Source organism: Octodon degus, unplaced genomic scaffold, assembly GCF_000260255.1.
Source record: "Octodon degus isolate 3935 unplaced genomic scaffold, OctDeg1.0 scaffold00132, whole genome shotgun sequence".
In the NCBI taxonomy this organism is placed as follows: domain Eukaryota; kingdom Metazoa; phylum Chordata; class Mammalia; order Rodentia; family Octodontidae; genus Octodon; species Octodon degus.
This window is the reverse complement of record NW_004524708.1, coordinates 4,198,606-4,219,047: the sequence shown is the minus strand read 5'-3', so window position 1 is coordinate 4,219,047 and position 20,442 is coordinate 4,198,606. Positions and strand designations below refer to the sequence as shown.

At 40.7% G+C, this 20,442-nt stretch overlaps 1 protein-coding gene and 1 pseudogene across 1 annotated transcript in view; both read right to left on the bottom strand.

The window, feature by feature from the left end:
• Positions 1 to 13,257, bottom strand: part of Ghitm (growth hormone inducible transmembrane protein) — a 21,565-nt gene extending 8,308 nt beyond the window's left edge. The window contains exons 1-8 of the mRNA XM_004641219.2: positions 13,126 to 13,257; positions 11,088 to 11,254; positions 9,750 to 9,849; positions 8,251 to 8,362; positions 7,700 to 7,841; positions 4,441 to 4,549; positions 1,989 to 2,177; positions 1,173 to 1,344 (exon numbers count right to left, since the gene is read on the bottom strand). Coding sequence (XP_004641276.1) covers positions 1,173 to 1,344; positions 1,989 to 2,177; positions 4,441 to 4,549; positions 7,700 to 7,841; positions 8,251 to 8,362; positions 9,750 to 9,849; positions 11,088 to 11,219 — 956 coding nt within the window. The 5' untranslated portion in view covers positions 11,220 to 11,254; positions 13,126 to 13,257. The remainder of the gene's footprint in view (positions 1 to 1,172; positions 1,345 to 1,988; positions 2,178 to 4,440; positions 4,550 to 7,699; positions 7,842 to 8,250; positions 8,363 to 9,749; positions 9,850 to 11,087; positions 11,255 to 13,125) is intronic.
• Positions 13,258 to 14,720: 1,463 nt separating this feature from the next.
• Positions 14,721 to 16,612, bottom strand: LOC101583957 (annotated as a pseudogene).
• Between the last annotated feature and the right edge of the window lie 3,830 nt (positions 16,613 to 20,442).

The following is a 20,442-nucleotide window of genomic DNA, read 5'->3' as shown; positions in this document are numbered from 1 at the left end:
TTTTTGTTTATACTACATAAAGTAAAATAAAATTTAAAGAAAAACAAAAGACAAAATCAGACACCTTTAAAAAAATTTAATAGACACAGTATAAATTCAAAATATAATTCACCCAGTTTAGTAAAGGAAAGTGCTACAAATCTAAGCTTTTCAAACCCTACATTAAGAATTATTCAGAAATTTGATAGTATTATGAAACACTAGAAAACCTTATATATAAATAAAACAATTTTGGTAGAATCCTAGAGGAGAAGCAATAATATTATAATGGTAGATATCAATTAAAGTTGAGTTTCTTTGAGGAGGAATCTTGATACTGAAGAATTTCTAATTTTTAGAAATAAGAGATCTTTACATTTTTCCTTGTAAAAATTTGTCAATTATGGACATCTTCCAATAAATAGTACAGTATTTTAAGTGAATGAATACCTAAATGCTCTACTTAGTTGTAATACAATGAGATTTTTCTCCATACACAAGTATATAATTTACTACAGCAATAAACTGCAATAGAAACAAAATAGTAAAATTCAACAAAGCCACTGCTGTAGATTGACTTGTGCCCCCATAAACACACGTGCAGTCAATCCTAATCCTGGCACCTATGAATATGATTTGATTTACAGATATGATTCTTGAAGATGTGATTAAGATGCAGGTTAAGATCCAGTCACACTAGAATACAGTGGGCCTTTATTCCAGTATTACTGGTGGTCTCATAATGAAATGAGAAGAAGCTGGGTGTGGTAGTGCACACCTACAATCCCAGTACTTGGGAGGCTGAGGCAGGAGGATCGCCAGAGTCTGAGGTCAGTCTGGGCTACATAAAGAAGTTCGAAGCCAGCCTGCACTGCCTAGGGTCTCAAGATAAAACAAACAAACAAACAAACAAACCAAAAAAAAAAAAAAAAGACGGACAGACATAGGGAAAATGACAGGTGAAGTCTGACTTAGAGACTAGGGTGTTACACGTAGAGCTACAGAATATCATGGACTATCAGAGGAAACAAGGAATGAAGACAGCAACACAGTACAAGATTCTCTCAGAAGGTACCAGCCTGGATGATCCCTTGATGCTGAAGATAATAATTTCTGTTGTCTGGAGCCACTAACCTTGTGGTGCTTTATCATGACCTACTTACACAGGAGTAATAGGTGAAAGCGTTACTTACGAGTTGATGGGGTCATACTTTTGAGCTCCATACATTGGTGTTAGTTCTGCACGTTTGATCACTTTCTGAGTATCATGCAGAAGGAACATGCTGAAAAGAACTAATCCACCATACACTGCCACTGTGTACAGAGTGGAACCAGCCACAGTGGTAGGTGGAATAAACATCGATCCTGAAACCAAAATCAAGAAAAGAAGTAAGATTTTGTGTCTTTTTAAAAAAGAATTTCCCAGACCTAGATTTCTATTTTGAGACATTGTCTGTTGTTTTTTTTTTTTTTTTTGGGCGGAACCAGGGATTGAACTCAGGCCCTTGTACTTGCCAGGCAAGCACTTATTCAAGGAGCCATCTCCCCAGCCCCTAGATTTATACACTATTTAAAAAGCTCTTTGGGGAGCAGGACGATTGCTGTGGGGCTAGCCTGAGCTACCTGGTGAAACCCTGTCTCAAACCTCCCCATACCCGCCCCCCTCCCCCCCAAAAAATCTCTTTGGTATACCTTGCAGAAAATATGACATTTCAGGCTTGTGGGCTACAATTATATTTACAACAGAGTTCAAAGGAGGTGGCATGTACCCCACAATTCAGGAAGGTTCTTACACCAGGGCAATCCCTATGTTGTAAGACCATTTTAGATGCATCTGTAAAACCAAAGGTAACGGCTGGCGGTATGCCAAGGTTTAAAAGAGATCAAACAACAAAAAGCAATCAATTAGTACATCTTTAAACATGATTCTTGAGGAATTAAGGTACTTACTTCAGAACTTAAAGAGCACAGGAAATCAAGGCCTAAGTGTCAAAGGCACAGCAGCTTACCTAGTGATGCTGCGAAGACGAGACCCAGGCCCACGCCCAGGGGTGCTCCCATGTTCAGGAACTTCTCACTGGGTGCACACATGGCCACGGTGGACAGGCCGCCCACGATGCCAGCAGTGCACCATGCAGCTCTGACAAGGAGAGGGCCGCCCAATAGGGTCAGAGGTGCCACCACTGCACCCATCACACCTAGGGAAAGCACGTATCATTGGTAAGCATCAGTAGGACCAACCAAAGGAATACATTGCTTTCGATGTGTTCCCTGGAGCCGCTGCGCTGCACTGCACTGCACTGCTACACATCGTGATCCTAAAAGGTTTTCCCTCTTGATGATACAACACTCTGCTTCATAACCCAAACTGTAACTATCCAAATTCTGTATGACACCATTAATATATTCCTACTCAAATGGTTTTGGCTCACTAATCTGTATTTTTAGTAACTGCAAAGTTCCATGTGTTTTCAACATGTAAAAATCCAGATAAAAAGTTTTAAAAAAATTCTAGGTCAACTCTACTGTTACCAATATAGAGAATAAAGTAAAATGAGAGGAAAAACAAATGATAGTAAACTGGAAATGCAGGAGGTTCCTGACAGACCCTGTAGTTACTCTGTGCGCTAGGGAATATATTCACAGCTTATAAAATATTAGTTATCCTATTTTTCAAACATTTTCATAGAAAATCAAAGTAGGAAAAACACAAATTAGCAAAAGTACATGAGCTCTTTAATTAGAAAACCACTTTGGAGAAGGCACTGTTTCAATGCTAAGCAGAACAAATTACCCTCTCTTAAGCATAGTCTTAGAACAGGTACAGAGCTACCTTCATCCTCAAATGAGTGCATCTCTTGGGCAAGACTGACACTTGTAGAGGAAGTAATAAGGGCCACTCTTCTCCATGAGGATGAGAGCCAGCAGCCCGATGCTGGTGCACTCTTGTAGGCAGGACCAGCTGGCACATGGCAGAGTTGGAAGCAGCAGTGAGGTGTGAGTCAGCGATGGGTGAGTGAGGTTAACCGGTGTGGTGCTCCAGCACACAGACAAAACATGCTGAATGGGAGCAGGCAGGCAGAGCCACCGTTCTCTGTGGGACAAACTAGCAGGACAGTCCCGGGTGGCTTCACCCTTCACTCCAATGTTCCACAGTGCCATGAGGGAAGACCCAGCCAGTCACAGTATACTGCTGGCAGTGGGAGCAGACTATGGGAACTGTGCTGAGAAGCAGGAGCTGGAGTCACCTAGACACCACGGTGATGGCCACCAAAAGCCAGGGTTAGCCCTAAAAACAAAGGACTGGGAACACCCCCCAGTCTGAGACCAGCAGAGTGGCAATGCCACTTGGCCCAGTGGCAATAAGCAGGCAAACAGCTGTGGCCTGCAGTGGGACAATGACCAGTGTGTACAAGGAATCAGTGGAGACAGAGGACGCTGGGCAGGGCTTGGAAGGAGCCAACTGTGAAGGGTCTGGGAACCACCTCAGGTTTTCCCTACTCGAGGGCACGCAGTAACCAGGAAAGCACCTTAAGATACAATCAGGGTGAGAGGTGGATGTCCAGAATGCTGTGTGCTGAAGACTAGTCCCAGCCCCCACATCCAGAGGCCAAGGTCAACCTATACCCAGCACAAAGCCTACTACAAACTCAGCAGGAGTACACAGCATTTCTGAGATTCAATTTGGTTGCTACCACAAAAATGTGAGCACCGGAGGAATTTTGTTATTTTTCTTTATCTTTGTTTGATTGGCGTTCCTTATTATGCCAGGTTGTGTTTTTTATTATTTCTTTCTTTTCTATTTAGGCTTCTTACCTGTTTTGTTTCATGAAGATGGCTAACTTAAAAATACATGCTGCTTTGAGAAAGGCATTGGATAAAGGAATTCTACACAGGACAGTACTATTAGGATTCTCACAAATTTTGCAATTTGCAACAAGTTTTTAGTAACTTTCTGTATAAAGTTTTTCTGAAGACACCTTACAAAAGCAACTCAAGTGACATGTATCAGAGTCAACATCTTCCTGGTAACAGACAAAACACAGTAGTCAATGTCTACTTACTTGACACCATTACAAGGAGACAAGCTCTATTTTCAGAGTGTCTATCGTCTTAGAATCATTCTTTTTTTTTTTTCATTGCCATTTTAATGGAAAAAGAATATAAACTTCCCTATTACAAAACATACTTCACATTAGGTTTGCAAAGGAAATGTCAAAAACACTTATTTTACAGAGGGACGTTCAAGGCAAACTCCAGAGGACCCAGAGCCACGAGGATAAGGCAGCTCTCCAGAAGGGGGACAGGAGCCGTCCTGCTGCGGCGACCCAGAGAATCATTCTTTCAAAGTAAAGGTCTGACGATGGGATTACTAACTACTGCAGAAAATTATGTTGACTTTTTGTCAAAAGTCACTTACAATGCGCAGTCCTCTAAGCAGTCTCACAACTTAGAACATACCAGAATGGAGCAACCAGGCAAGATGCTTTTGGCCTGGATGTTTTTCATATGGTATGGATCGCACCAGCATTCCAGCTCCAATCATGGCTGCAAAAGTTGCACCAATTGTCTGAAAGATACATTATAAAGCAGATGGGATCCTTAAATAAAGGCAAAGCACAAACCCACAAGTTTCAAGTACAATTAGGCACTAAATTAGGTTGAAAAGACAATAAACTGAATCTTACATTTTTCTAGTACATTCTAGGCACTGGGTGTATTAGCAAGAGGGCCCCCTACTGTCAGATATGAGGTACTGCAGACAGTTTCAACTACAGGAGTGGAGTCCTGCCAGGAGCCATCATCTTTTAACAAGTTTACTCTTTATCAGAGAGGTGAAACAAGAACCTTGGAACTTCAGGGTGAAAATAACATTTTTTGTAGTAACAGGGATTGAATCCAAGGCTTCACACTCAGCCACATCCCTAGCTCTTTCTTAAAGCTTTGAGATAGGGTCTTGCTGAATCACTAAGTTGCCGAGACTGGGCCTGGACTCAGTGATCCTCTTGTCTCAGCCTCCTAGAGTGCTGACAATTACGGGCCACCACACAAAGCTTATTGATAAAAAAAATAGACTTTAATATAACTCAACAGCATTGAAAGATCAGATATAACCTACTAACTAAAGATAGACACAAAAACAGAACAGTGCCTTGAATTGCTTATTTGATAAAAAGCTGAAAAAGAAGGGGTAAATAAATACTATTCATAGGATATGAAAAATAGGGCTGCACAGAATCCACATTGCATCCTCCCAGATTTATAGCTATCTTGGTCCTTATTCCTTTTGTGTATCTTAAATTTTCATTGTTGTAACAAACGTTCTTTGTACATAACAAAAAGGATATAGCCAGGCATGGTGATGCACACCTGTAATCCCAGCACTTGGGAGGCTGAGGCAGGTGGATCACTGCAAATTCAAGACCAACCTGGGCTACAAAGTAAGTTTCAGATGCCAACAATCCCATGGGCACATAACTGGGTCATATAATGTCTGACCCCATGGGCAACAGAATGCTCAATCTCTAATACAAAGCTGTGTTTGTAGAGGATGAGAAAGTCCCAATACATACAGAAAATCATACTGGGTTCCACTTCATCACTGTCCAGTAGGAAAACAAAAAATCACTTCACATATCCTATGTGAATAAGGTTTTCAGATATTTTACTGTTATCCTTCACAATTCAGTCTACCCTGCCTTTCACCTTTCTGCAGTCTGTATTCCAGCTACGCTCAATAGGCAGAGCATATACCAAAGTTTCATTCCAGCTCTTTTTTAGGTTTTTGTTTTCAAATAGGGTCTTGCTGAGTTACTAAGGTGCTGAGCATGGGCTTGCACTTGTGATTGACTTGTCCCAGCCTCCTACTCGAACACCTCCATGCTAATCAGGTTCACTAACTAAGTCCTCATCTCAGCAGCTTTTTCTAGCAGTTAGTCACTCTCCACGCACCATCCACCCAGGTGTATCACCTCCAGACACTGCATGTTCACCCCTCGAGCACCAGTGTTAGGCTTCCCAACTATTTTACTGGAGCTCCCCGAGCAGTCGAGAGAGGTACTCTATTGCAGAGGGTTGAGGAAATGGCCCCCACACAACACTTCTTTGAAGTCTTGCACACTCAAGTCTTGCCATGTTCATTCTGTGCCTTCATGAACCTCTAGGCTAGGAGATTCAGGACAACCACTTGAAAAGTATAATCCTAAAACTACAGAAGTATCAAGCTGGGTGTGGTGGCACACATCTGTGCACTACTTGCAAGACTGAGGCAGGAGGACTGCTAAGAGTTTGAGGGCAACCTGGGCTATACAGCAAGTTCAGGGCTAGCCTAAGCTACACAGCGTGACTGTCTCAAAAAAAAAAAAAGAAAAAAAGTTAAAACTACTATGCTACTGTGGCTACTGTGAAAGAGAATGTAGTAGAAATGTCATGGATTTGGGCTCCCAAAAGGGTAACCTGTTACGAACCTATGTCTCTCTTCCCTCAGCTTCTCATTTACTGGTATAGTTTAGTTCCTATTACCCTTGATTCATATCTCACAAAGATACAACTAGCTGGCACACATGCTGCCCTGTCTCTTACACATCAGGTCCTAATACAGATACAAATGTTATCTCTGCTGTGCCAGGCTCTTTAAAGACGTCTGACGGCACAGATACTCACCTCAGCTTGGAAACCCAGCACGCCCTCTTCTTCCAGCCTCAGATTATGCAAATACTTGAAGCTCTACTCTAATGGGATTATAAACCCCCTTTCAATCTAGGGCTTCCTACCTCTTTCCCTTTGCTCAAGCTGTTTGGAAGATTAGGACTGTTCTTGTCAACTTCTAAAATAAAACGCACTGGCCTTCAACAACCCCAATGAAATGTGTCTCCTTCCTTAAACAGTCCAAGACCAAAACAATCTTTCAACTGATTTTGCACTTTCCACTTCCTACTGTGTATCTTTTAAAAATAATAATAAATGTTTATTGAAAAATAAGTACACTTTAACTTCATGGGAACAAAAACAAAACGTATCAGTTATGAGTACTGAAATATAGTGATAAATCTCACTACAAAATTTGTAAGACCTATGTACAGAAAACTAGAAAACATTACAGAGAAATTAAAAATTTGAAGAAACACTTTAGGTGAAACACTTGAATGTAGCAATTTTCTATGAAAACCCAAAATCCATTGTGTATCTTGTACAATTCATCTCTTCTATCAGCAGAAAAATAGGGCCCACATCTGAAATCATATTTTGGTATCTAGCAAAATAGCAAGTATTCAATTAGTACTTATTAAATATAAAATATTTTGTAAGGTTAATAAACTTAGGAATAATGTTGAATTATTCTACTCGTATAGCAGAATGCTTCAATATTTTTGATTAGTATTTTTCACTTATCTTTAAGATGTTTTTGAATTTGCTTTAATTTTTAGGGAACTGCTACATAATAGAGCCTGCCTGCCATTTATTGTAGTTAAGAACGATCCAATAAGTTTATGTATCATATTTGGTTCTATTAAAATGTATATTCAATAGAGAATTGAATTCAATAAATAGTAAGAATGTACTTTCTCCTCTGCTCAGCTAATTCATATGATCATATGAATTCATATGATCAACTGAGCAAAAATTTATCCAATTTAGTATTTTTCTATTTAGTACCCCAATACTTGACCTAATCATTTGATCTTTAGGCGGAAAGAGAAACGAAAACCAGCTTACTTACCACCCAAGAGCCTCTCATCATGAAGTTCATGAGAACAGGACTTCTAGCTACTGCCAAGGCAGACAAAGCTGTTAAACCAATACTTCCTGCCAAGTACATGTAGGTGGAATGTATCCTATCTCTCACATATTGAGGCCAAATTCTGTAACAAACACAGTGTGGTCAGTGCACAGAACAAAGGCTATGAATTCTGGCTGAATCATTTACTAGCTAGGTGACCTTGCAATTAAATCACTTTTAACAGTCATCTTATTTAATTAGTTTATTATGGAACAGTAAACATTAGCATAAACTGAGTTACCATAAAGATTACATAAAACATAAGCACTTGGCTTATACTAAAAGTAACATTCTTTCTTTGCTTAAACATATATAGCCTTTGTAAAAGATGTGGATATAAGCTACAATAAATATGTGCCAAAGAAGTACTCCTATACACACAAAGATAAAGCCTGGATATAAATATTTCAAAAGTGACTAAAAAGCTAAACAAGAAAAAACGTATTTTGTTTTTATGACCTTTTAAAGATTTTTGAGAGTAGTTTACTTACACAGCCTTTTCAATCGCTCCTATCTCGTTAGACATTCCCAAGCCATAGTAGCACAGTGCTCCAAGACCAACAGCAGCCCCTCCAGCAACAATATATCTTCCTAACTGTTCAACTGCAGAATACAGGAGAGAGTGCAAGTGAATACTGTCAGTCTCAAAGTGCAGGTAAGGCTTTAAACATTTATGAAGGGACACATCACAGCACTGTGTCTCCCTAACAGTCATAATCCACATGGAGACTATAAACATCCTCAAAGGTAGATCAACAGAAATGGACACTCCTAAGAATAAAGATGAAATAATCACAACAAGGAGAGGACCAGGCTTGATTAACCTTCAACCTCATTGCAACAATAGCTGAGGGCAGTGTCTGTAGACATGGATATATCTGTGATGCACATTACTTTATAAATAGCAGTCTGGGGTTTTTAGTAAAATAAAGGAAATGCCAGTCATCCACACCAGGTCTAAACTGGTATTAAAAAAAATATAAAGTTTTACATGGGGTCAAGAAAGAATAGGGGGAGTGGGGAGATGGCTCATGGAATAGGCGCTTCCCTGGCAAGCACAAGGGCCTGAGTTCAATCCCTGGTTCCGTAAAAAAAAAGAAAAGAATAGGGTAAAAGAAATGTCATCAGTGCCTATGCAGTAGACTTAAGGAAGGTGTTTTTATTTACAGAACTATCAACTTATCAGTTCACTTGCTTTCTCTTTTTGGTGGTGGTTTTGTTGAGATAGGGTCTCAGTATGTAATTCAGCCTGGCCTCCTGGCTGAACTTATGGTAAACCTTCTGCTACATCCTCCCAAGGGCTGGAATCACTGGCATGCACCACTCTGACCGATTACAACTTTTCCTTGATGGAAATCAATGCTGATGAAGAGCATCTTACTCCTTTCTAAATGTGTTGACTAAGAGTGTCAACTATGCTACTGCTATCTTATTTATGATTTCTTCTCTAGGGCCAACCTACTAATCAGAAACAACTACCTTTAAAAAAGAAAAAAAGAAAAGAAACAACTATTATAAGGATTCCTGATTAGGGCTCTCTTCACAATATATTGATACTGTAACATACTGACATTTATAAGACTATTAAGATGCACTAGTACTGCTGGTTAGGTTTCAGAAGATTAATAATCTAGTTTTAATGCTGCAAAGCTAGAATTCAAAATGTGAACCAAAGTGACTGACTTTGAGATGTGGACAGGTATTACAACACACCTAAATGAAGATTCTCCATAATTCCAAATGAATTTTCTTATAAAACTTTCAGATCATGGCCTGCTAATAATTTTATTCTAAAAACAGGTGAAAGTAAAACCAAACCCACTTCAAAATACTAATCTTTCTGAGGTCATCAGATCCTAGAATAGTAATGTGGCTGTTTACACCACCAGAAAATGCACATATGCGCAAGTTTGTGCTATCTTAGGAGGCTGTCCATGGTTAAAAACATTATGGGCTTCAAGTTTTTTAAAAGCTAAAGTCTGCCACCTACTTTTATATGCTTTTTCCATTGATGGTTCCAGTGCTGCCTCTTTGAGTTCTTGGGCAGTTTTCCCACGGCGGATTCCAAGTCTTGACCTGGTGGCATATTCCTGATAGCGCAAACAAAGACAGATAATCCACACCGAAACAATAAACAGAAGATCACTTTGTACTAGAACAGTCTGTTTACAACAATATGATGCTTTTTATAATGTAATGTCTGTACAAAAATTATCACTAGAAGTATTATACGTAGACCTACTTGCCCTGCATTTTCAAAGTGATACAGTAATTTAATATACACTTTTTAGTTTAAGTTTCAGAATACCTTTGAATTATAGATTTTACTCATATACCTAAAATTCTTGAATTTTAAGACTAACATTTTTTTTCTTTATTTTGATACAGCGTCTTGCTACACAGTTCAGACACTTTTTTGATCCTCCTGTGTCAGCCTTCCCAGTGCTGGGATTACAGGTTTCAGGAGCTGGCATGGCATGTGGTACCGAATCGAACTTGGGCTATTCCCCAGCCCTTTATTAACATTTTAAAAACTGCATTTAAAAAATAGCTATGTTGTTATCCAGATAATGGGCTCAACAAAAGTCCCTCTCCTGAAGACAAAGCAAAGGGGAGATAAGGCTACTGCCTTTGTTCTGGGTTTTTCTTAACATACCAACAGTTAACAGAAAGTTCTGTTTTTCTAGATGTTTATTCACCTAAATTATCTCACACCTTAAAAACTACTCCTTTGAATGTTAGAGTTGAAATGTGCTGTAAAAGAAAAAGGACTAACCTGACAAATTTGACAATTTTTTATAATCTTATAATTCTCCAATGAGAGCTGAAGCATTTAACTATAAGTCTCACGCATGATTTTCTACCATATAATTCTGTCTCAAGCATGATTTTCTACCATATAATTCTCAGATTACTTTCTGAGTAGAAATCCTAAGAGCCTGAAAGCAATGAAAAAGTTACCGTTTTTCATACAGGATAAAGAGGGGCCAGAATGACATAAAATTGGTGGAAAGAAAAGACTTGACATCAATATTACTGTTAATTGTTTCAATAAATTGTTTTAGTCACTAAAGGCAGGATGCTTCATATTCTGCTCAAACCAACCCAGTCCAACTCTCAAATCAGTCTTAAGGGCGTAAAGAAACACAGATAAACAATACAAAAACAGATTATTGCCAGGTGCAGTGGCACATGCCTGTTAATCCCAACATTCAGGGTTGAGGTTAAGGCAGAACTGACAGCTCAGGCCAGCCTAGGCTATACAGTGAGTTCAAGGCCAGCCTGAACTACACAGGAGACACTGAAAACAAATCCCTGGTATCCTTACTCTGCTGGGTGTTAAGAGCCATTGATTCTTTGTGATTGAATTCTTCACAACGGGAGAGGAGACCTTGGTGAATGCTGGGTGGAACACCCTAGAAGGTAGTGTCCGGAGACACACAAGCCTTGCAGCCAGCATAGTGATGTCCTGGTTCACCAAGAAGATCTGAAATGCTAGTTAGAAACACAAACAGAAAACAAAAACATTAAGAAAAGGATCCATAGAAGTAGACTAGAAAGACTCCCACCCCTCACCTGTTGGGAGGCTGTGGCAGGAGCATACACGAGTTTGAAGATAGCCTGGACTACAAAGTGAGTTCAAGGCCAGCAAAAACTGCACAGTGAAACCCCTCTTCAGAGAGGACTCTTCTGCTGATGCCTTCCAATTCAAGAATCCCACTCCAAAGAACCCAGTTCGGAGCTACCAAATTAAGTTTATAATCAGTCCGACCAACATGTATGACTCCATAAGTTATATGTGTACCACAGAATAAATGTTGCTATTCAGCAGTGATTACAGAGTCTGTGATTGCTTTTAAAAATGCAATTGTGACTTAAGCTTTATACCAGCATTTAATGGGAAGACTTGAAGCAGAATGTGTAACTTCTGAACACATGAAAAATGTCATGTAAGGCTGAGATAAGTAATTAATTCTTAGAGGTCACATTCTATTACAAGGCTAAAAGCCAGAGAAGCCAAATAGATATGATATTCAAATTAAATAAAGCTAGTCCACAAGCCTTTCTCCAAGTACATAAAGGACATTCACTTTTTCAAAGTAAACTCTGCTATCACTCAGGTTTCCCTCAGGTTAACTAGTACTCCTTTGGTGGTGATTCCAAAAGAGAAGCAGGGTCAGCTCTAGGGTGAATTATGCCAGATAAACAACGGACCAGAACTGAGTTGCATGTCCTTCTGCAACAAATAGGGGACACTCAGGTAAGACTGAGATGACAAGTGTAAGCCAGCTCTGCAACCAGTAATGGCTTGCAATGAATCTTAGGCAAATGACCACTGTGTCTCATTTCCTCCACTTGTAACAAAAACGCCCAAAACAGTGTTCAGACTGCAGTGCTCTCAGCCTACATCTTTTGAAGCCGTGAAAGACGTATAAAATATAAACGCCTCAATCTTACATTATTTCCCAGAGATTCTACCTTTGAAAGTGGGACCCGAGCGGCAGGGGAGATGGCTCAGTGGAATAAGCGCTTCCCTGGCAAGCGTAAGTGCCTGAGTTCAATCCCCGTCCCGAAGGAAAAAAAGAAAAAGAAAAGAAAGAAAAAAAAAAAAAAAAAGGATCTGGAATATATGTTGTAACCCCAAAGTTAAATAACTCCACACTGTAGCTGCTTGTATGGAGGATGTACAACACTGAACATATATCTTCTGAAGAAATACCGAACCTAGCTGGCACTGTCATGGCGTTACATCAGCTGACTGACCACACGCATTCTCCTGACACCGAAACCAAACTGGGGCAGGGGTCAAGTTCACACCGGCCTCCAAGTCGGGTGGGGGCCCACGGCTGGAATCGCTTCCGCACCGCGCAGGTGTTGACTTCTGAACCTGGCACCTTTGCTAACTCTGCATGACACAGCGCCTACGTTTTTAAGACTTGAGGCTTCCGCGAGCACCGACGAGCGCGGGGGCCGGGCCTTGCCCCAGCTCGCGCGCTCCGACGAGACCTGGAGCAAAGCCCCAACCTACCTCCCGAAGAACCGCGCAGCTCCACAGCCCGCGCGCGCCCCTGTCCCCGTCGGGGGGCGGCTGTGCGGCACGGCACGGCCGCGGGGAAGCCTCAGCACCTCGCCGCCCAGAAGGTGGCAGCCGGCGAGGGCGCGCCCCCGGATGTCTGCTCCGGGTCCCGAGGGTGCTGCCCTTCCCACCTGGACACCTCACACGGACTGCGACCCCGACGCGCAGCCCGGCTGTGACGCAGCCTACGACGCCGCTGCCTCCGCCCTCCGTAGCGGCCCCGCCAAGCCTGTGGTCAGCAACACGGACGTGGGGGGAGGGGTCGCAAAATGGACCGCGAGAGAAGTACCTCAACTCTGCGCCGGGTCTCTTCCTTGAAGTTCTCCTGCCGGCCCGCGAACGCTGAAGCCCCACCTCGCCGACCTTCCACCGCTTCTGCTTTGCGGCGGCTGCGCGCGCTGTCCGTGACGCAACATCCGGTCAGAGGCAAAATAGTTTAAGTAGCCAATCAGAAGCAGTCCTCTGACGGAAAAGCGGGCCCAGCGGGGGGAGGGACTTCCGGGCTGGTGGGGCGGGATAAATGGAGGATTGTTTGAAACGTCATAATCAACGCTCGTTTTGAGTCTGGGCTGTTGTATTTAGTCTTTACTTCGTACATGTTATCTCATGAATTAAATTGTTTACTAAACTGCTCGACTCTAGCAGTATTTTCTGTTCTTTTGATTCTGGTGGTTCTTTGTTTCTTCTCTTGCACTTCTCTGGTCCAGCAGCACCATTTCCACGTTCTTTATCACTACTAAATGTAGTTTTATATTTATAGTCCTGAAACTGTACTTTTCCATTAGCAGACCCCGTCTGCGCAGCTTTTCTTTTCCTTTAAATCTGTGACCTTAATATTATAGACTGCTAGACAGTATTAGATGTTTGGTTGAATTCAAACACTTGTAGTATTTAGATGCCAATAGAATATTCACCTCTGACAGGACAAAAAAATAAATTAATAAATAAAAATTTTTAAAAAAGAAAAAAAAATGGAAATAGAAAGAAGCAGTCAATGCTCTAATTAGCTTCGTCTCCTTTTTTTCAATTGTTTGTACTTTTTCTTTTCTTAATTTCTTATACATTGCTCCAGTTTTTTCTTCTTCCAATATCTGATAATATGAATAGCTGGTTGTAAGACAATACCATGTATTACAACAAATACTGTGAAATTCATATTACTTTGTTAAGTAAAATTCTGTATGAGTTGTCAAAAAAAAATAAAAAATCTGTGACCTTTGAATATTCATTTATTTAGGGATTCTTGTTGATCTATGGGTTTTTTTCAAAGCTTTTTCTCCCACCTCTTTCCAGAGCTTCACAGGTCACTCTGCTACAGGAGAATGAAACTCCCAAACTGAAAGATACCTGAGATGAGTTTGTATTTACTAAAACCAGAGAATGAATTTTAGGAAAAGTGGAGGTTAAGAGCAGAATTTCTTTGTTGAGGGAAAGAAAGCTTTTGTTTGAGAGAGGAACAGAAAGAGAACCAACTGGGTTGCCAAGATGTCTGCTATTTCTATGGATTTTTCTAGAGTAAAACCAGGAGGTGTGTGTGGGGTCTAAGGTGGAAAACATAGGACGTGGCGCATGAGGTGGCACAAAACTATGGTCCACTAATAAGATTACAAGCACAATTGCTTAGGTAAAATTGATTTGATCAGGATCAAATGGGAAGGAGCTTTTCCTGTAGGAGTTGGGTTAGTGACTCTTCCTGGTTTTCTGATGTGATAGATACCTAATTAGAATGCCAATCCCAGATGCTCATCCCTAGGGAGGTATATGGCTGCATTTGATCAATCTTTTGTCTTGAAGGCTGCCTGGCTGTTCCACAGTTGCAATGTGTCTTGTCTTCCATGTTGTCTCCTTGAGGACCTTGCCCTTACTCCCCATAGTAATTTTAACTCAGCTACCTATAACTCCTTTGTTTCTTAATGGTAGATTGTCATTATTTGCATCTTTGGCTTTATCCACTAGTTTCTTGGCATTTTGTTTAATTATTCCTCCCCCCCTTTTTTTTGCATCTCTGACCAAGACTATACTGTTATTTCACCATGATTTGAAAAAAAGGACGTGTGCCTCTTTTCTACTGGTCTGATTATGTAAGTCACCCCAAAACTTTAGCAAGCACTCAGTCTTTTAGAGATTTTATTTCAGTATCTTGTGCTAACTTGTTCCCCCCCCCCTTTTTTTTTCATTCAAGACAGTATCTCATTAAGTAGCCTAGGCTGGCTTTGAACTTTCAGTGATTCTCCTGGCTCAGCCTCCCTGGAATTACAGGCATGTGCCACCATACCCAGCCTTTGTTTTTCTTCTTGTGTAGCTCTTTCTTTTTTCTTTTATTGTCTTTTGAGACAAGGTCTCCTTCTGTAGCCCACAAACTCACAGCGATCCTCCTGTCTCAGCCTCCCAAGTGCTGGGACTATAGACATGTGTCACTGAGCTTGGATTTTGTTTAGCTTTTAATTTAGCCTCCATTTTATTTTTATTTCTTTAATTTTTCTTTGCAAAATAATCTTCCTTAAAAAAGTATTAGTGGGTTTGTGTCTTTGTATTTCTGGCCTGGAGTTTCTACAAACTTCTTATCAAATTCATTGCTATCAAACATAGTAAAAAAGTGTTGACCCCTTAAATGCTTTGTACAGTGTTCTCCTCATCTGGTTATTTAGTACTTGACCTTTATCATTTTTTGTTTTTTGTTTTTGTATTTAGTGCAGATTCTACAGGGACTACAGGATCTCACTACACAGATCAGACTTGTAGTGATTCTCTTGTTTGCAGCTTCTGAAGTGCTGGGATTATAGTATGCACCACCACGCCCAGTCTCAATCACCATCTCAGTGTGCCTTGCGGGTGGGGCCAGCATAGCAGGTGCGGGATCGGACCACCGACCTCTGCATTTGCCTAAGCAGGTGCTTTAATCCACTGAGCTATCTGGCCACCTTCTTTATTTTTAATTTTTTTAACTATTTATTTGTTTATTTATTTGTTACAGGATCTCACTACGCAATTCAGACCCATAGTGATCCTCCTGTCTTAGCCTCCCCAGCACTGGGATTACAGGTGTGTACCACCATGCCTGGTTTCAGTGGCCACCATGGCATGCAGTACCAGGGATTAAACCTGGGTCCTTGTGCTTGCCAGGCAGGTGCTTAGGCCACCTAGCTATCTCCCCAGTCCTTGATCTTCTTGACATTTATCTTTTAGTCATTCTTTGATGTCATCAAAGGTGACATCCATTGGGAAGCCTTTAATATGAACAGATTTTTTTTACTTTTTTTTGGTCATTTTGAGACAGTTTTACTGTGCATTCAGGATGGCTGTGAACTCACTTTGTAGCTCCAGCTGGCCTCAAACTCTTGGACTCGTAGTGATTCTCCTGTTTGCAGCTTCTGAAGTGCTGGGATTACAGGTATGCACCACCACCATGTAATCCCAAATGCTGGGATTACAGGCATGTGCCACCATGCTTAGCTTTTACATCATTTTTGTACTCATCCGTCACTTCAGGGAAAGGTTTGTTCTGAGGTCTTCTGGCTTTACATTTATCTTCACTGATTTCCGTGAGTTCTACTTTAGGTTTTCTCAATGCTTCCGCTATTAAAATCTGTTATTAGATGGCTGATCTTGTTGAACTTTACCATTATTTCCACAGGTACCAACTTTCATCCAACTTGATCTGTTCCTTTAAAAAGTTTGTCCTGTGGCAAATTGAAGTCTCCAAATTAATACTTAATTTGATGACAGATTTTGACCTGTAAAGCAGCCAGTGTTTTATTATTCCCATTTTCAGCCATTGTGGCTAATCTTTAAAACTGTGATCCCACACACATCATTGACAAGGACAGAGACCTCCCCACTTGTGAGCACCAGTGGCCTTTCTTGGCCATTTTAGGTCTGGACAGTGGGGGTCTCACTTTGCTCTTGTTTCAGCCTCTGTGCTTGTAGCAGATAAAGCAATTTTAGAATTGAACAGTGTTACAGTAGAAAATTATTTCTTTAGGGCTGGTGAGATAGCTCAGCAGACTAAGCACTTGCTTAGAAAAGTGCAAGGGCCAGGGTTCAATCCCTGGCATCACATGTGGCGCAGGCCCCACCCCCTGGGGTGCTGCTGAGCCAGCAATGAAGTCTGGGCATGGTGATGCACACCTGTAGTTCCAGCACCAGGGAGGCTGAAAACAGCAGGATCACTGTGAGTCTGAGCCGCCTAGTAAGACCCTGCATAGACACACACACGCAAAAAGAAAATTATTCCTTTATCCTGGTCTTTTTTCTTTAGTGCAGGGGATTGAACCCAAGGTCTTCACACTGAGCTACATCCCCAATGTTTTAATTTTTTTATTTTCAGACAGAATCTCCACGTCACTAAGTTGTCCAGGCTGAGCTCCAATTTGAGACTCTTGCTTCAGCCTCTCAGAGTGCTAAATCACAGGAGTATGCCACCACCCTCTGGTGTCCTGTACCTTTCTGATTGTCATTTTTTGGTGCCTTGTTTATGGTGAGATAAATAATAATGCCAGATTTCTAACTTGATCCAAACCACTTCTGGGGCGGAGGACAAAGGTTAGATCTAACCATTTGTAACCATTTTTTTTTTCAGAGAGGAAAAAAAAAGTTTTTCCTAAATTTTTCTTCTTTATTGCCTTGTAGCTTTGTTTTGACACTTTTCAGCCTTCTGCCTACACCTGTATAATAAACAGGGTGTATATAGATGGCGCTGCCTCTTAACCCAGGGTTTTCTGCAGACTTTTGAGATGTTTCCTTTGTTTTCCTTTTCTTTTTTCTTTTTTATTAATTTTATTGAGAAACAAATAGTAATGAGAGTTTCAAAACAGGTTAGTAGGACAGTTGCAATAATTAATACATTGCATATTGTTGTCTTCGTAATAGTTATTCATAGTACAAGATGCAGACGTGATATCCTGTCCAAACACTATAAGTACAAATCTTTCTTCTCATTGAATTAAGAGAAAGTAGCTGTATATCTATCCTATTTTGTATATACAGATACAAAAGGGTCCTTCATTTATATCCCCCTTTTTTGTTTAGTTTTGTCAGAGATTGGTATTCCATTGCCATTTAAATATTGTAGGTGCGTGGAAGTAATGTTATCAAAGCCATTTTTCCTATGCACAAGGGAATTTTTCTCTTTATTTTTCACTATTTCTCTGTTTGATATAAAACAAACATTCACTGATGCCTACTTTTTTAATGTATTTAATAGAGGGTCTCACTACACAGATTAGACTCCTAGTGATGCTCCTGTTTGCAGCCTCCCAAGTGCTGGGATTATAGGTGCACTCCCAGTCTCAGTTGCCCTCGAACCTGGGTCCCTGTGTCTGCTTAGGCAGGCGCTTTAATCCGCTGAGCTATCTGGTGGGCCTTGAGGCCCACTTTGAACCAAGCACTCTTCTGTGGATCTATACTAATGATTAAAACACTGTTGTACCTATATTTGCTGAAACAAAAGCTTTGTCATTTTATGACGGAGACAGAAAATAGACAAATGTAACTGGTAACATTACCTGATATAACTGGTGATGTTAGCTGATGTAACTGGTGATGTTAGCTGATGTAACTGGTGATGTTAGACAAATGTTAGCTGGTGATAAGTAGTGTGAATAAAAATCAAAAACTCTAGGGCAGTGCTATTGTAGATCAGGTGATAAAGCTCATGCAAGATCCAGGAACTTTTGTCTCCTAAGTACATGTTCATTGTGACTTCTGATCATCTAACAATTAAGGTCTTTTGGTTTCTCAGCATGTATTTCCTGACAAACATACAAGATTTGTTTTTTATTTTTTGTGTGTTTATTTTTGGTATTGGGAATCGAATTCAGGACCATGCACTTGCCAGGCAGGCATTTCTGCTTCTAAGCCATCTCCCCAGCCCTAAATTTGTTGTTTCATGTGAGTAATAAAACAGTCTGAGGGGTTGGGGAGATAGCTGGGCTGGGGAGGTAGCTCAGCGGTCTACGAGCCTGCCTGCCAAGTGTAAGGACCCCATTTCTATCTCTGGTACTGCATGCTGTGCTGGCCCTGAATCCAGGTGTGGTGGTGCATGCTTGTAATCCCAGTTATGAGTCTGAGCTGCACAATGAGACCCTGTATAAATCAATCAATCAATCAATCAATCAATCAATCAATCAATCCATTTGAGCCAGGGGTAGTGTCGCACTCCTGTAATCCCAACTTTTGGAATAGGCTGATCTGGGCTACATAGTGAGTTCAGGACTAGCTTGAGCTACACAGAAGACTCTGTCACAATCAAACAAGTTTGACATTGGAATCCTTATCTCTTTATTGTAAAAATGACAGGAAACCCTTGCACAAACTGTCACTTAAGATACTGCACAGATCCAAGCATGAGCAATTTAATCTTACTTTAAATCTTAACCCAATTTCATTAGTTAGCAAATAGACCCTAGCAAGGGTCTTTCAGTGATTATTTTTTCCAATATCTCTGCTATCAGCAGAGAGGGATTTAAAATGCATATCCAAGTAAACAAAATCTTGAAGTGAATGAGTCCAAGATTTTTTAAAAAATCTTTTATTTATTTGGTATAGGGTCTTGCTATGCAGCCCAGACTTGTAGTGATCCTTCTTTCTCAGCCTCTCCAGTGCTGGGATTACAGGCATGTGCCCCAATGCAAAGTTTTAGTGGCCAGTTTGGCAAAGGGCCAACATAGCATGCAGTACCAGGGATTGAACCTGGGCCCTTGCACTTGCCAGGCAGGTGCTTAGATTTCTGAGCTATCTCCCCAGCCGCTGAGTCAAGGTTTCTATTAAGCCTTATTCTCTTCATTGAGGAAGATAAATGCCAGATTTCCTTTTTTTTTTTTTTTCAACTGTAGAGCTTGAGTTGCTATTGTCACTCCCCCAGGTGTGATATTTTAGATCATGAGAAGAACCTGGCCACATTAGGGAGCAGTATGACTCTTGTGGCAGTGTGGGTAGGAAGACCAGTTAGGGATTTATTCTATTTGTTTGAGGCAAATGGTGATGAAGGCTGGAATTAAAATAGTATGAGGACAGAGAGGAGGGTTAGTGCTGAGTAGAATTTACAGAATTTAATGACAGAACAGTTGATAAGGATGCAGGAAGCAGCCTGAGCAGTTCATGTGCTCTGAATTGACACTGGGCAGATAATTACACTATTAATTTAGAGAAAGGATACAGAGAGAGACACAGACGTGTGGGAAATAGATAAATGAAGCCTAGTATGTAGTGTTGAATTGTAAATCCATTGCTTCTAAGGTTTTAGAGCAAAGGAAAGATAAAAAGACTGAAATCATGACTTTTGATGCTGCATATACACTATAATTTTTATTACAGCCTGTCAGCTGTTCCCGTAATCTCTATCTACAGGCTAAGATGGAAGGGATGGGATGGCTTCAGTAGTGGAGGAAAAACAGAGCTGAGGACTGAAGGGAAAATATTTATGTATGGTGTGTTGTGGGTGTGAAAAACCTGGAAAGTCAATCTTTTTATTTGTTTGTTTTTAAGACAGGGTCTCCTGAGTCACTACATTCATTGCGCAGGTTGAGGTTTTTTTTTTTTTAATATTTATTTATTTAGAGACAGGGTCTCACTATGAAGCTCAGGCAGGCCTGGAATTCACTAGGTA